Here is a 14706-nt window from a genome sequence, read left to right on the forward strand (position 1 = left end):
CCAATAGAAGCCTAAACGGGTTATCTTATGAGCCAGTGCTCTGCCCGCCAAGTGTTGCCCACAGATTCATTCATGTACTTCCTCAAGAGCCAAGCGTGCCTCATCGGGCCTGAGACATCTTAAGTAAGGAACCACATAAGATCTTTTATACAAAATTCCATCTATCAACGAGTATCTCAGTGCTCGAACAACCAATCTTCGAGCTTCAGTAGCATCATTTGGCAGACAGCCGGTTTGAATATGGGCCTTAATGGGATCTATCCATGACGTCCCCAAACCTATAGGAGCTACAAGCTTAACATCAATGCTCCGTATTTTCAGAACGCGGAAGTATACACTTTCTGAACTTTCCTCTATCTCAGATGAAGCAAACTTTGATAATGCATCTGCCTTAGCATTTTCCTCCCTTGGAATGTGCTCAACATGGCATTCATCGAATTGGGTCATCACAGCTCTTACTAGGAGGACGTACTTAGCCATCGTATCATCCCTTGCCTCAAACTCTCCCTTCATCTGGGATATGACCAACTTTGAGTCTCCACAGACCTTTAAGTTCTTGATTCTCAGTGTCCCTGTTAGGCCAAGGCCAGCTATCAGAGCTTCATATTGTGCCTCATTGTTTGTGGTTGGAAAGTCTAACCTCATAGCATATTCAATCAAGAACCCATCGGAGCTTTGTAAGACTAACCTTGCTCTACTTGAATTTGTTTTTGATGCTCCATCAAAATAGAGAACCCAATATTCCTTCTCCTTATCATCCTTTTCTTGAGGTATGGTATCTTCTTACCCCCCGACTCCTTGGTTGGGTATGGTACATTCCACCACGAAGTCCGCCAATGCCTGGGCTTTTATTGTCGTTCGTGGCTTATACTTGATGTCAAATTCTCCCAGCTCTATTGCCCACCTAATCAGCCTCCCACTAGCCTTGGGACTATGAATAATATTTCTCAAGGGCTGATTTGTTAACACTTCAATCTCATGAGCCTGAAAGTAAGGACGCAACTTTCTCGAAGCCATTACCAAGGCTAAGGCAAACTTCTCAATAGTTGAATAATTCAACTCAGCTCCATGCCGAATTTTGCTGACATAGTATACGGGTTTCTGGATTTTTAGTTCCCCCTTAACCAATACAGCGCTCAAGGCATTCTCTGAAACTTAACGGCCAAGTACAATTATAAAACTTCATTCAAAGCTGTCTTGGCCAACAACGGGGTCTGAGCCATATATTTCTTTAATTCCTCAAATGCCTTCTGGCTTTCCTCACTCCATACAAAATCCTTAACCTTCTTTAAGTATTTGAAGAACGACAAGCACTTGTCCCCAAACTTGGAGATAAATCGTCCCAACGCAGCAACCCTTCCAGTGAGCTTTTGAACATCTTTGATAGTTTTTGGTGGCTCCATGTCCAGGATTGCCTTTATTTTATCGGGATTGGACTCGATTCCTCTCTTGGAGACCATTAATCCCAAAAACTTTCTAGAACCTACTCCGAAAGCACACTTTGTAGGATTTAACATCATCTTGTGGTATCTCAGGACTTCAAAACTTCCCTCAAATGGGTTATATGGTCAGTCTTTACTAGACTCTTGACTAACATGTCATCGACATAAACTTCCATGGTCTTTCCAATAAGATCCTTAAAAAATTTATTTATTAACCTTTGATAGGTGGCTCCTGCATTCTTGAGACCAAATGCCATAACAAGATAACAATAAACACCAAAGTCAGTGATGAATGATACCTTTGGGATGTCATTCTTGTGCATATTGATCTGATTGTATCCACTGAATCCATCCATGAAGCTCATCATCTCATGTCCAGCGGTAGCATCTATCAATATATCTATCCTTGGCAATGGGAAACAGTCCTTAGGGCATGCATCATTCAGATCAGTGAAGTTCACACACATCCTCTATTTTCCATTGGCCTTCTTTACCATCACAGGGTTTGTTAACCATTCTGGAAATTGTATCTCCTCAATGAAACCGGCCTCTAAGAGATTCTCTACTTCTTGTTTTATAGTTTCTTGTCTTTTTGGGGCAAAACTTCTTTTCTTTTGCTTCACCGTCTTCCAACTTGGATCCACATTCAGCTTGTGAGTGATCAGTTCTGGGTCTATACAGGCATATCAGCTGCCGACCATACAAACACATCACTATTTTCTTGCAAAACTTTTACCAACTTCCCTCTATGGGGCTCTTCTAGTGTTGCTCCAGCGAAAGTCACTTTCTCAGGATCCTCGGGAGCTAAGGGAATCGTAACCAAGTCTTCTGTTGGCTTCCCTCTTTTCTCATCATCCTCTCGGATATCTAGATCTTCAATAGGCAGAACTTGCCCCCAACTCCATCTGCCCTTAGAGAGGCTACGTAACAACTCCTTGCCATTTTTTATTCTCCTCTCTCTTCTCCAATCCCATTCCGGGTGGGAAACTTCATAACTGAATGGTAGGAAGAAGGGACTGCCTTGAAGGCATGTATTCCTGTTCTCCCAATGATAGCATTGTAAGTTGAACTAGCCTTCACCACCACAAAGTCTAACATCTGTGTTGCTTGCCTTGGTTCCTGTCCTATGGTTATTGGCAACTTGATTATCCCTTCCACGGGGCACTCCACTCCCGAAAATCCATATATCGGCATATCCGTCGAGGTTAGTTGAGAATCATTATAACCCATTCTTAAAAAGGTGTCATGGAGCAAGATATCCACTGAAGCACCATTATCCACAAGGACCCTCTTAACCGGGTTGTTTCCTATTATCGGTGTTATGACCAGCGGGTCGTCATGGGGAAATTTCACACCCTCCAGGTCAGAATCATCAAAAGCCATTGTTACTCCTGCCCTGGCCCTCTTCGGGGCTTCCCCAATAATATGCATAACTTCTCGGATATATGCTTTCCTGGAGTTCTTGGATAATCCAGCAGCAGTTGGTCCTCCAAAAATTGTGTTTATCACAGGCCCTCGGGGTCGCGGTCCTCCAAAGATTGCATTTATAACCGGTCCCCTAGGATGGGGATTCCGCCCCTAATCGTCTTGGTCCCTCCTACGATCTTCAAAGTTCTTTCTCCCATTGTTATTCCTATCTCTTCCTTCCGCAGTGTACTTGTTCAATCTTCCTTTCCGAATGAGGAATTCTATTTCATCCTTCAGTTGCTACACTCATCGGTGTCATGACCAACATCTTTATGAAATCTAAAATATTTGCTCTTATCTAGCTTGGCAGGATCAGCCTTCAAGGATTTAGGAGCATTCAGCTTAGCGTATTCAGTGAACTTTTGTCCAGGTCCTACCTTCTTTAGGGTTGAATCAGGGTTTTGCTCAGTTCTGGGATACTTGTCCTTAGCAATATATTTCAGATCAGTTTTTCGCTTCTTGCCTCCAGTGGGCTCGTTACTTACTACTGTCTTCCTCATGCTCTCCTCCACTTTGATGTACTTCCCGGCCCTATCTTGGAGCTGCAACATGCTTTCAGGGGGGCACTTGACCAAGGACATCTTGAAGAACTCATCCCTAGTTCCCTGTTACAGTGTTATCATGGCTACCTTGTCATCAAGGTCCGAGACTTTTAAAACTTCCTTTGTGAAACGATTTAGGTAGTCTCTCAAGGATTCATTCGCTCCCTGCACAATGCTCATGAGGGATGCTGAACTTTTCTCATGCACTCTCCCGCTGATGAACTGCTTAATAAAAGCCTGACTTAATTCTCCGAAGGACCCAGTAGAGTTCGAGGGCAAATGACTATAACATCTTTGAGCCATACCCGACAGGGTTTGAGGAAAGGCCCGACACTTAATAGCGTCATTCACGGGCTACAACAACAGTACATTGGAGAATGTCCTGACATGATTAGCGGGATCTCACGTGCCATAATAAGCTTTGATAGTGGGCATCTTCAACTTCCTTGAGATATGGGCATTCATTATCTCTTCAATGAATGGTGGAGTAGGATCATTAGGATCTCCAAGGGGAAGAAGATTGCTTGGATCAGCTCTTGGGACTACAACCCTTCTTTGTGACGGACCATCCAGGTCTATGATTGGAGGAGGATTTCTCCCCCTAGATGGTAATGGGAGTCTGGGAGCCTGGTGCGCCTCAAGTCGCGCTTCAACCTTTAAATTTCAGCCTCGTGGGCCTTGATCCTCTCCTGCACTTCTTAGGGAGTCACTCCTCGGATGCTCCTAGGACGTTGGTTACCATCAGTCATCGGCTCTTTGCCAGCACGTCTCCTTCGTGGGGCCACTTTGTCATCCGAAAATTCAGATTCTCTCTTAGTATCAGGACCAGAAAATTCCTGATCCTCCAGGATAGGAGTCAAACCTTGTATGTATGGGGTGTTTGCCCCCGTGCTTCACTCCGTCCAGCATGTCCACTTCCTCCAACCTCGGGGTAAAGGGGCATCCCATAAGGGGGTTAGTAGTCACAATATTTGAATACTCATACCCAACGGGTCGAGAATTCACAGGTGTATGTAGCTGCTGAAGTTGGGAATTCGTCCCTTGAGTAGCCGAGGGAATCGTCTCTTGTGGTTGAGGTTCAGTTGCCCCTACCTGGGCTTCTTCTTGGGTGGCAGCATACGTTGAATACGGAGGTACCTCCACGGTTGACGAAATCGTTTGGGTTGTCCCCGCGGGTTTTCCTCCTTCAAGGGCGCTGCTTGTTCTCCGTGTTCTCGCCATGGTTGTTGTTGTGCTTCCCATAGACGACGCCAAATGTTATGGATTAAAACTAAGATATATTGATTGTTGTATTCATTACTAAGGTTCGGGAGGTCAAAACCTTTAATGGTTACTCTCGTGTTTCGTAGCTTAATTCTGCCTTTACGAGATGCCTACGTATCTCTGTAAATTAGAGAATCAAGCCAAAAAACGTAGTTCTGATCTGAGGGGTAGATCCCTTTATATAGATGTTGAGAGTCCTTGATTTGGACTAGAGATATGAGACTTGTTGATCAAGTTCTCCGACTTTGGATAGACTTTGAAGTTTTAGAATTGAGGAATCAGATTCCTAGTTAGTATAGGTGTCCTTTGAGGCTATCTTTTATAGAATTATATCATCGTTAGGACTTATTTAATGAGCTGATAATCCCCCTATTTATTAATTACAAAATTAATAAATAATTAGGGTTTTGGGCCTTATTAAATGGGCTTCGTTATTGGACCGTATCCGGTCTAATTAATTCAACATTTAATATATTTCTAGGCTAATTTTAGGCCCATATCAAATATATATATATATATATATATATATCATTGAAATATATTTAGGATGAAAAAAAATTGAAATATATATCATTACAAAAAAAATAATTATAAATTAGAAAAAAAAATCGTATTCTAAGTTATTACCGGAAGTTGTGAGTTTAAAATAAATAAATCCAAGAAGAAAAAATACCATACAAAAAGCAAAGAAAGCTCGAAGAGGGAGAGGGAAGAGGAAGGCTAGTCGATACCTGGAGAATAAAATTCCGGCGTGGTCACGTAAGTAACACTTGGCTTTGTTATCGTGCGCCGCGTATAACTTGTAAACACATACGGACACCTCTACCATCACTTGTCCCCACCTCTCTCTCTCTCTCGCATCGATCTAATCTCCAAAACCTCTCAAAAAACATATACATACATATACGATCCGAATGATGCAGCGAAGAAGCCCTCCCAGACACAGGCACGACGGAACTTCCCCTTTACCTCTTGGAATGGATTGGAGTCCCGCTCCTCGCTATTTTGTAATTTTATTCTCACTTTTCGCTTCCATTTTACTGCACACTTTCGATATTCTCTTTTTTCTCTATGTTCTCTTTGATTTTCAGCTTAATTACTTCAACTTAATTTATGTTTTGAGAGCTTGTAATATGCTTGTTACTTGTCGATTTTTTTTATTCCGACCAAATGCTTCTGCTTTCGATCAAATTAATATATTATTTATTCTAGTAGCTTTGTATGTGTATTCTGAGAGAGTGTATATAGTTTGTTGACTTTGACTTGTTCTGGTCAAGTCAACTTCAAAGCAATTGAAAAGTTATGAGTTTGAGTTTTGGTAGAAACACATTTTTTTCAGTATACCTGTTGTTACTATTTAGAATTGATTTTGCGTGACCGTTTTATGACCGGGAAGCATAACTTCTATTTATGTGCAAGTTAGGTTTGTAATACGGAATATAAACTTTCAGCAGCCAGCATGTGAATAACCTACCTGGCTTCTTCTATATTGCTATGTGTTTGCATACGTTGATTAAAATTATATATCAAGGCATAGAAAACTTTTGTTAGAATATACAAGGGGGAGAGAAGAAAGTTTGTCAAAAGTGAAAAAGCGAAAGCTTAAGTACACTACTTAAACATCTGAAGAACCCGATTTATGAAGTCCGATTAAGCATTGAAGTTTATATTAAAGTTTATGGAAGAACAAATAGTTGCAATTTATATATTTAAGTAAATAAATCCATGAATATAGGAGTTAAGAGTCCGGAGACTCTTGACATAGGCTAGGCCGGTATATTGCACTGGATTACCATGTTTCAGGTGATATATTCATACGTAGCTGTAATCAACATCGAAACTTCTTTTCATCTGAAACCCTGTGATAAATATTGTGGTAAATATGTATGAGAGTTGTAATCATTATTCAAGAATGTAAAGAAGACAGTTTTTTTATTCTTGTCTGGATCTCAATTCGATGATGCAACATAAGATGTTAAGTGCTGTATTTTGCTTGACCTTTTTGTTATTAATTCTTCATATCATTGCTGTTTGATCAATAAATAGCTGAGCCTCTATTTTCGGCATACTATTAAAGTTATTATTCATTTGTTATTAATAAAGTTATTAATTTTATTTGCGTAGACCGGGCGAGACACTGTTTGGCCACATGATCCTCGTTCTGGATGGAGTTTCTGTGTCACAATACCTTCATGGGCTGTGCTCCCAAAATCGAGAGAATCGGATCCTGTAGTGGTATTCAAATTAAACGAATCTACTGTATTTATCCATGCAATGGGTTAAATGTTGTTAATATGCTATCATCTGGGACTTTGCGTAGTTACCTATGGACTTACAATATGTGGATGATATATTGTTCAACATCTCTTGTACTGTTTGATTACTCGGCAATCCCTTTATTAGTAAAGAAAGCTTCAGAACTAGAATAAAATCAGACTAGTCATTACTTCCTTCTTTGGCAGCAAAAGAATTACTGTCGATTATACATTCTTTATAGTGCTAGGCAGCATACTTTTGGTTGGAACTTGAGTAGTTTAGTTTACTTAGGAGGTTCTAGTCATTTTTCTTTTATTGATGGAAAGGCAACAGATTAGTATGCGTTTTTTCTTTGCCTTTTAAAAATTAAGCTGATTTCATTTTAGGTATCAAGCAATTTAATGGAACTTGGAAACTTTGTTGTGAATTGTAGAGAGGTATACTTTGGTGTATTTGTGTTATTATGATAGTTGCCTTACTTTCTTACAAACAGTAGACAAAAGCGAATATAGAAGCAACCATATAAAGCAACATGGGGACATCGAGTCCCTTATTGGGATTTGAGATGGCTAGCCCACCTTAGTTATTCATTCTACAGAACTCTATTGGATCTCCTGGGATTTAATTTGTAAATCAATCACTTCTTCGTTTCCCGGACTTAGGATTTCAGCCTGAGGGCGTGGCTTGGGATCTGGTGCCATTATAACACCACTAGTATTGTGGAGATCAGAGTTTAACATGTCCACCTATATGCTCTTCTTGTTTAAAACCAATTTCTTGCTATACTTTGTCTAGCCTGATATATTATATGTATGTATATAAACATGTTATTTTTCTGTCAAACTTTTCTATGTTCATTTGACACTCGCAAGGGACAGTTCTACAGGGTTCAAGTTGGTTTACAATCAGCACATGGAGTTACATTTATGTCGGGAGTGTTAAGAAGATTTAATGATTTCATGAAGTTACTTGATGCGGTAAGAGCATTATCCTGTTTGTATAATTGTTGAAAATTAGTGGGTAGTGGTCGTCTTTAGATTTTAGCATGACAACTTCTAATAATATAATTGCTAACCTTGGTTTTATAGCTTAAAAAGGCATTTCCCAGGAAGACCTTACCACCACCTCCACCAAAGGGGCTGTTACGGATGAGAAGTAAAGCACTCTTGGAAGAGGTAGTTTTTCAGAACGCACTCACAAAATAATTAAGAATACACGTAGTTAGGCTTAAATTTACCAAAACTTCCATATTAGCACTTTTTTGTTCAGTTATAGTCAAGATTAGCATATGTTGCAGCGACGTAGCTCCTTGGAGATGTGGATGGAAAAGTTGCTATCGGACATCGATATATCAAGAAGTGTAGTTGTGGCATCCTTCCTTGAACTAGAAGCTGCAGCTAGGTCTTGTATGTGTACTTATGCTGCAGTGTTCTTCTAAGATTATGAAGTTTAATGTCTTATTATTTCAACCAGTGAGATTTACCGGGTTAATTCTACTTTTGGCCAGCATTTCAAGATGAGAAAGGCAACAGCGGAGATTCAAATTCTTCTGAGAACGACCCTCTGTCATCACTTCAACCTCATTCCAGCCCAATTCAAACAGGTGCTAGTGCATCTCTCGCATCTGATTATGGTAGTGATACTGCTTACGAGGTATCTGAGATTGGAACATCAAGCCTGGGGAGAGATAATAGTTCTGAACTTGGTATAGATGAGTTGTCTTTGGATGAAGATTTGACCGACCCAATAGAAAGGCTCGTGAAGTATGGCATGTCTAACATAGATGATGGGTTGTTTATGGGACAAGCTATCTTAGATCAGCTGGAAGGTCTTCCTAGGAAAAAAGCAAATTCTGTAAAAATAAATTCGGTTCTAAATACTAATATGAGCAATGGAAATGCTTCTGAAGGTCCTCATGTTGGAGGGGATGCCAAGGAACTAATATCTCATCCAGAGCATGATAAGGCATTTTACCATGCTCGAAATTTATCAAGTGAGAGTATTGGAAGTGATGTGAGCTCGCTAAAAGGAAGCACATCATCAAACTCAGGGACTAATACCTTGGGAAATGGCTCCCTTAACCACCCCAGAGGTTCTGAAGTCCCACAAAACATAGAAATTGACTCGGAATTACAGTTTCCTAGCGATGTGAAATTAATGCTTCCATTGGATCATCGGCAAATTATGAATAGGGCCCTCGTTACCATGCAGAGGAGATTAGTAAATGCTAAAACAGATTTTGAGGATCTGATATCGAGGTTAAACCAAGAAGTCGCAGTGAAAGATTATCTGACGACAAAGGTGTGTTATACTCGATTGATGTCTCTCTTCCTTACATGTTTACGGTCTACCCATATATTCAAAAATCTTCATACCAGTTGTAATATACTCTAAATGGGAAATAAAATCACTTGGTTTCCATAGCAGTATCTAATTGTCAACAAGCTTATCTAATTGTTAGCAAGCTATATCATGGAATGTCAAAGGCCAGCAAAAGCTTCATTTGCACTCTATCTCTTCCTCCCCCATTCGAATGCTAAAAAGGAAATGTCATTCATTTCTTTTCCTTTTTATATATTCTGTGATTAGGAATCGAACTTGGCCTGTATAATATAAGTGTTATTTAGTCCCCCATAGTCATCAGCTTCGATTTAATTGATTATTCAAATTAAGTTTTTTCTCTTATGTTTATTTTTCCCGGGGGGTAGAGGTTCTTATGCTGTTGAATCACCCTAGTTCTATTTTTGTTCTTACTTTTATCAAATTTTGCAGTTATAAATATCTGCCTTGCATCAGCTATGCTCAGTATCTACTCTATATTATATACTAAATGAAGCACGTTTTTAAGATCTTCGAGTTTTTTATTCCTTCATCGACTACTCTGTACTTCCAGCTTTGATTTTATTCTTATCTTTTAATAAGCTGAAATTTGAGGTGAATCGTGTACTTGGTGGATTTTGTGCAATAAATTAGGTTGTCAAATTTTATATTTTCGGGGATAACCTACACCATTTATCTTGTAAGGATCGAGCCATCTCATCTTTATAAACTGTTTCGAATATTTAATAGTATAATATTGCAAACTCCGGCCTGTAGACCCTATAATTTGACAGACTATTCGAGTACTGTGATATAAGTTTACTAATTGGATAGGTCAAGGATTTGGAAGTGGAACTTGAAACTACTAGACAAAGAAGTAAAGAAAATCTCCAACAAGCTGTTTTAGTTGAGAAGGAACGACTCACCCAAATGCAGTGGGATATGGAGGAACTTAAGCGGAAATCATTCGAAATGGAACTGAAATTGAAGTCCTCAGAGGTTACCTTCTGATCACCTTCCTTGTATATAAAAGTTTTTGGTCAGGTACAACAAGTGATATCGTGGTTGTACTGTGTAACCTTTTCAGGGTGACAAGTCAGGTAACGAGTCATATAAGGATTTCACCACTCAAATGGAAAATACGTTGCCAAAGTTGGATGCTAATAAACAGCTGCTTGTTGAATTACAAAAACAACACCAAGAGCTAGAAGCAAAATCTAAAGCAGATATTAAAGTTCTCGTCAAAGAGGTTAAATCTCTCCGAAGATCTCAAGAAGAGTACAAGCAACAGCTCAGTCAGTCTATTAAGGAAAAATCTGAGGCTGAGGTAGGTTATTACTTTAGCATAACAAATATAATAATGAAATCATATCTTTAAACTGTTATTAATGTATGAATATGTTTCTCAATCATAAAGACTAGGTAACATACAAGTCTAGTCATGCATTTCTTTAAATTAATGCTACAGTTTACGTATATGTATTCATTAACTTTTCCTTCTTAAAGGGAGAACACATACATTTACTAGTTTGATTCACCTCAGTTTGTAACTTACTATTAGTATTCAAACATTAAAACGAATTTGTGTAACATTTGGTATGATGTAGTCGCGCATAATTATAAAATTTGTGTGTTTGTTTTCCAGAAACTCCTTCAGCGGGAAAAACAGAACAGTGAGCATGCAAATGCTGTGATGCGGAAGTTGCTTAATCAATGTGAATTTCTTCGTAATAAGCTTCAGGAGTGTGCCATTAACTTGGTGGATGAAGATAAGTTAGTCATGGATTCTACATCGTCAGCAGCTGCCTTTGATTTCCTGGCATCTGATAATCACATCAGTGACTTACTTTCTAAGGTAATTTATATGTGCGCTCTCTGCTGTTATTAATCTTGTTTGGGCATCTCTTTATCAGGTTACGTTTTTTATCCCGATTTGTTTTTGCACTTGGTATACTCAATTGCAACTAACTTGTCTAATTGTATTTTATAAATACATCGAACTGTATTTTCTATTTCTCTGTTGATCGAGTTATAGTGACCAAGTGGCAAGGAGATTTGGTTGGATATTACTCTCGTCTTTAGGTATCATTTGGCATCTTCCTGTTATACATCATATCAGAGATGCACAAAAATCCGAATCCAAAAAGCCCGTCTTATCCAATCCGGAAAAAGCCCAGCCCGGCCCGATCCGACCTGCAGGCCACATATTTTTCATAAAATTCTTGGCTGACCCAATTCAGTAAAAGCCTAGATTTAAGCCCGAGCTTTACAAAACCCCGGCTCGAACGCATGAAAGCCTGGCTCGATAAAAACCCAGATTTTATTCGGATTTGTTGAAAGATCCGGATAAAAATTTGGATAATTTTTTTTTATTCGAATTATTTTTATCAAATTGAATAGAAACTTGGATAAAAGTCTAAATTTTCTAATGAAATCTCAGATAAAAGCCTAAATTTTCTAATGAAATCTCGGATTAAAGCCCAAAACTTTAGAATACAAAATAAATCTAAAAATGTAAATTATTATTCAAAGAAATGAAAAATATGAATATTAAATTTATTTGAAAAAATCCGATCCGGCCCGGCCCGATCCACGGGCCTAAACTGCCTAGTTATTTTAGATGAAATCCATCCCAGTCCGATTTTTAAAAATTCGGATTTTTTAAAGCCCGTCCGGAATTTGGCCCAATCCAGTTTTTGTGCATCTCTACATTATACCATTGGTAGTGGAGTAAGTGGAAGAACACACGAATTGTGAACAGTCAGGTGTTAAGTGATACATGGCAAGGGTATAATTTATAAAAGATATTACACGAGCAATAAATGGTAGGAGATAGGGTCAAAGAAATAGATGGTCATTATCTTAGAGAATACTTGAAACCAAACACACTAATAATAGTCAAATATCCTGAAGATATTATTATTATTTTTTCATTAAATTCCATTAATATGTAGTAATAAATCCTGCTGTTTACTATATGGACAGTATTTTTATGTAGATAAAGTGTAGCATATTTAAAAGCAACCTATATGGGCAGGTAATAATTTTGTAGTAATTATATTAAGATAAAATGTAGAATTATTATCTACCATAACTGAACGTCCAAAAGAAATTACTTATATATTTTTGTGTTTTTAGAATAATAAAATGACAATTTTTAAAGAAGCCATCAGCATCTTAATCATTGCTGAAAATCATAAATGTTTTTTCAGTGTTCTAAAAATCCCCGATTCAACTGATTAATCCCCGATTAATCTGGTGTAAAGTACCCGACCGATTCGATTTTTTGAAATCCGATTAATTTCTTACGAATTTTCCTTTATTGCAGTATATATAATTATTTATTAAAATTAAAATACTATATTAATTTAAATATAAATAATTAAAAAAATTATGATATAATAAATTTATATTTGTTAATAAATAACTAATATAATCGTAATAATATATTAAATATAATTTAATATTATAATACGATTTTTACTCCGATTAATCCCCGACTTTCAGTTAATCCCAAATCGGTAGCTTGACCGATATTCCCCGATTCCCGATTTTTACAACATTGTGTTTCTTGTATAAATGTTACACAGTAGCTAATTAGTAATTATGTGATGATAATATAAATTTTAATCTTTAGCAGCTTATCATGTTGCATAATCCACCAGTTTTGTTCAGTTTGCAATGCACTGAAGAGTCATTGGTCAAGAAGTATGAAAGAGTATTTATATGAATATTTTCGTTTTTTATCAATAATATGAGAATTTATAATGATTGTCAGCATCTTATCTGTTAAAAAATAACTGAACATGCTTGTATAGATGTTATAAGTAATTATGTGAAAGTAAAATAACTTTTAATCTTCAGCATCCTATTTGTTAGTAAATTCCCTGCTCTTATTCATTATGCAATGCTGATTGCTGAAGGGTCATCGGTGCACTTTTGGTCGCGGTATCATTCTAGTGAAGCTCTTTTTTTTCCTCCTAAGATGTCCTTTACTGTTTGGAATGCTTCCCTTCCCTATGTCGTTTGATGGATTTTTACACTTCTTATTCTTGTTTGCCTTAATTCAGTGTCTTAAATATCCGGTATGTGGGGGTACCTCGCGCTAGGCAGTTCTAGTATGTAACAAGTTGTGTTACATATGTTACCAAGAAAAAAGAAGTTAAAATGAATTTATTCTAAGCAACGAGGAGCAATCAAATCAAATAAACATAGGAAACTGAGAAGAATAAATACAGTGTTTTGGTGACTGTAATGGTACTAATTCGAGATAAATCTTGTTGGTATCTTTACTACACTTCCCATGTAGAAGAAAGTAAACAGAAAAGTAGGCATGGGAGATTGTAGTTCTGTTCACCATTGTCGATGTTTTTTTTGACAGAGTACTTTACGATTGGGCTTTGTGCCATCCACCTGTTTTATGATTGCGAAAAATAGTAGAATGAGATAAATTTCGAGAATCATAATATTAATTTGAAATCTTCATGCCTTCGGCAGAGATTTCTTAAAATAAAATTTATTAGCAAGTGACATGTTTGATGGTATCAAAACATTGATGTTGTGCTTTTTCTATTCTTGTATAAATAATGTTGTAAATCATTTTCCTTTGTATATATATTTAATTACTTAATTCTTATTAGAACCATTAATGCGGAAGTAATTAAAGTTGGTTTATATAATTGTTGATGATTAGATTTGTTTTGATTTAATGGTAACTTCTCATTATTGATAATTTTATATTGTATTACGAAAGCCAGGTTCAGCTATTAACTGAAGAAGATAACGACGGTGCTTCTACGACTGAAAATAATAAGTTTTCTGATGATGGACCTAAGGCGATAGATCAGGAATTGAGGGTGCTGCTCGCAAGTATTTTTGTTGACAATACTAATTTAAGAAAACAGGTGAACTCAGTCATACGTTCTGCACTGAAAATGAACATGATAGCGGATAAAAATAATGATGAACAGCCCCTGGACTTAAGTCTAAAAAAATGAATATAGAAGCTAAGTATTTGTATATTTAGTCATAAAATCTGTGTTACCCCCCTGTCATTTAGGTTCACTTTGTTTTTAAGGAGGGACTTCATCAACAGAAAGGCGCCATTGGCCATAGAATTTTTTACGCATTTTGTATATGTATTACATCACAATTACTTGTAGATTTGATTTGTATCTCAAGAGTACACAATGTTCAGAACTACATCGTGATTATGCTTTATAGATAAATTGTCTGTACTCTATTATTTCACCCAAAGTATTTTTATTCATCTGGATGTCTTGAACCACATATAAAAAACGGACAAAGTTATAAAATATTAAAACAAGTTACGAAATATTAATTATAATTGTTAAGCCCAAATTTGTGTGTGGCTGCTGGACCAGTTTGAACTTGAGAAAAATTGGGGCTGAGTAGAC

At 37.4% G+C, this 14706-nt stretch overlaps 1 protein-coding gene across 4 annotated transcripts; it reads left to right on the forward strand.

Moving 5' to 3' along the window:
* The first annotated feature begins 5371 nt into the window (after window positions 1–5371).
* On the forward strand, window positions 5372–14539 carry LOC141667171 (PX domain-containing protein EREL1-like). 4 transcript variants are annotated; one of them, XM_074473561.1, is made up of 10 exons: window positions 5372–5721; window positions 6839–6949; window positions 7849–7947; window positions 8059–8145; window positions 8268–8376; window positions 8478–9271; window positions 10124–10288; window positions 10377–10616; window positions 10935–11144; window positions 14043–14205. In XM_074473561.1, exons 1-10 carry the CDS (start codon window positions 5629–5631, stop codon window positions 14061–14063), a joined length of 1929 nt encoding a protein of 642 aa, XP_074329662.1. In that variant the 5' UTR covers window positions 5372–5628; the 3' UTR covers window positions 14064–14205. The 4 variants fall into 4 exon arrangements, with proteins under 4 accessions (XP_074329662.1, XP_074329660.1, XP_074329663.1 ...); XM_074473559.1 differs by having other exon boundaries at window positions 5373–5721; window positions 14047–14539; XM_074473562.1 differs by lacking the exon at window positions 5372–5721 and having other exon boundaries at window positions 7857–7947; window positions 14047–14539.
* Window positions 14540–14706: the final 167 nt, after the last annotated feature.

The sequence above is a fragment of the Apium graveolens genome, chromosome 6 (genome assembly GCF_009905375.1).
Source record: "Apium graveolens cultivar Ventura chromosome 6, ASM990537v1, whole genome shotgun sequence".
NCBI classification, from domain to species: Eukaryota; Viridiplantae; Streptophyta; class Magnoliopsida; order Apiales; family Apiaceae; genus Apium; species Apium graveolens.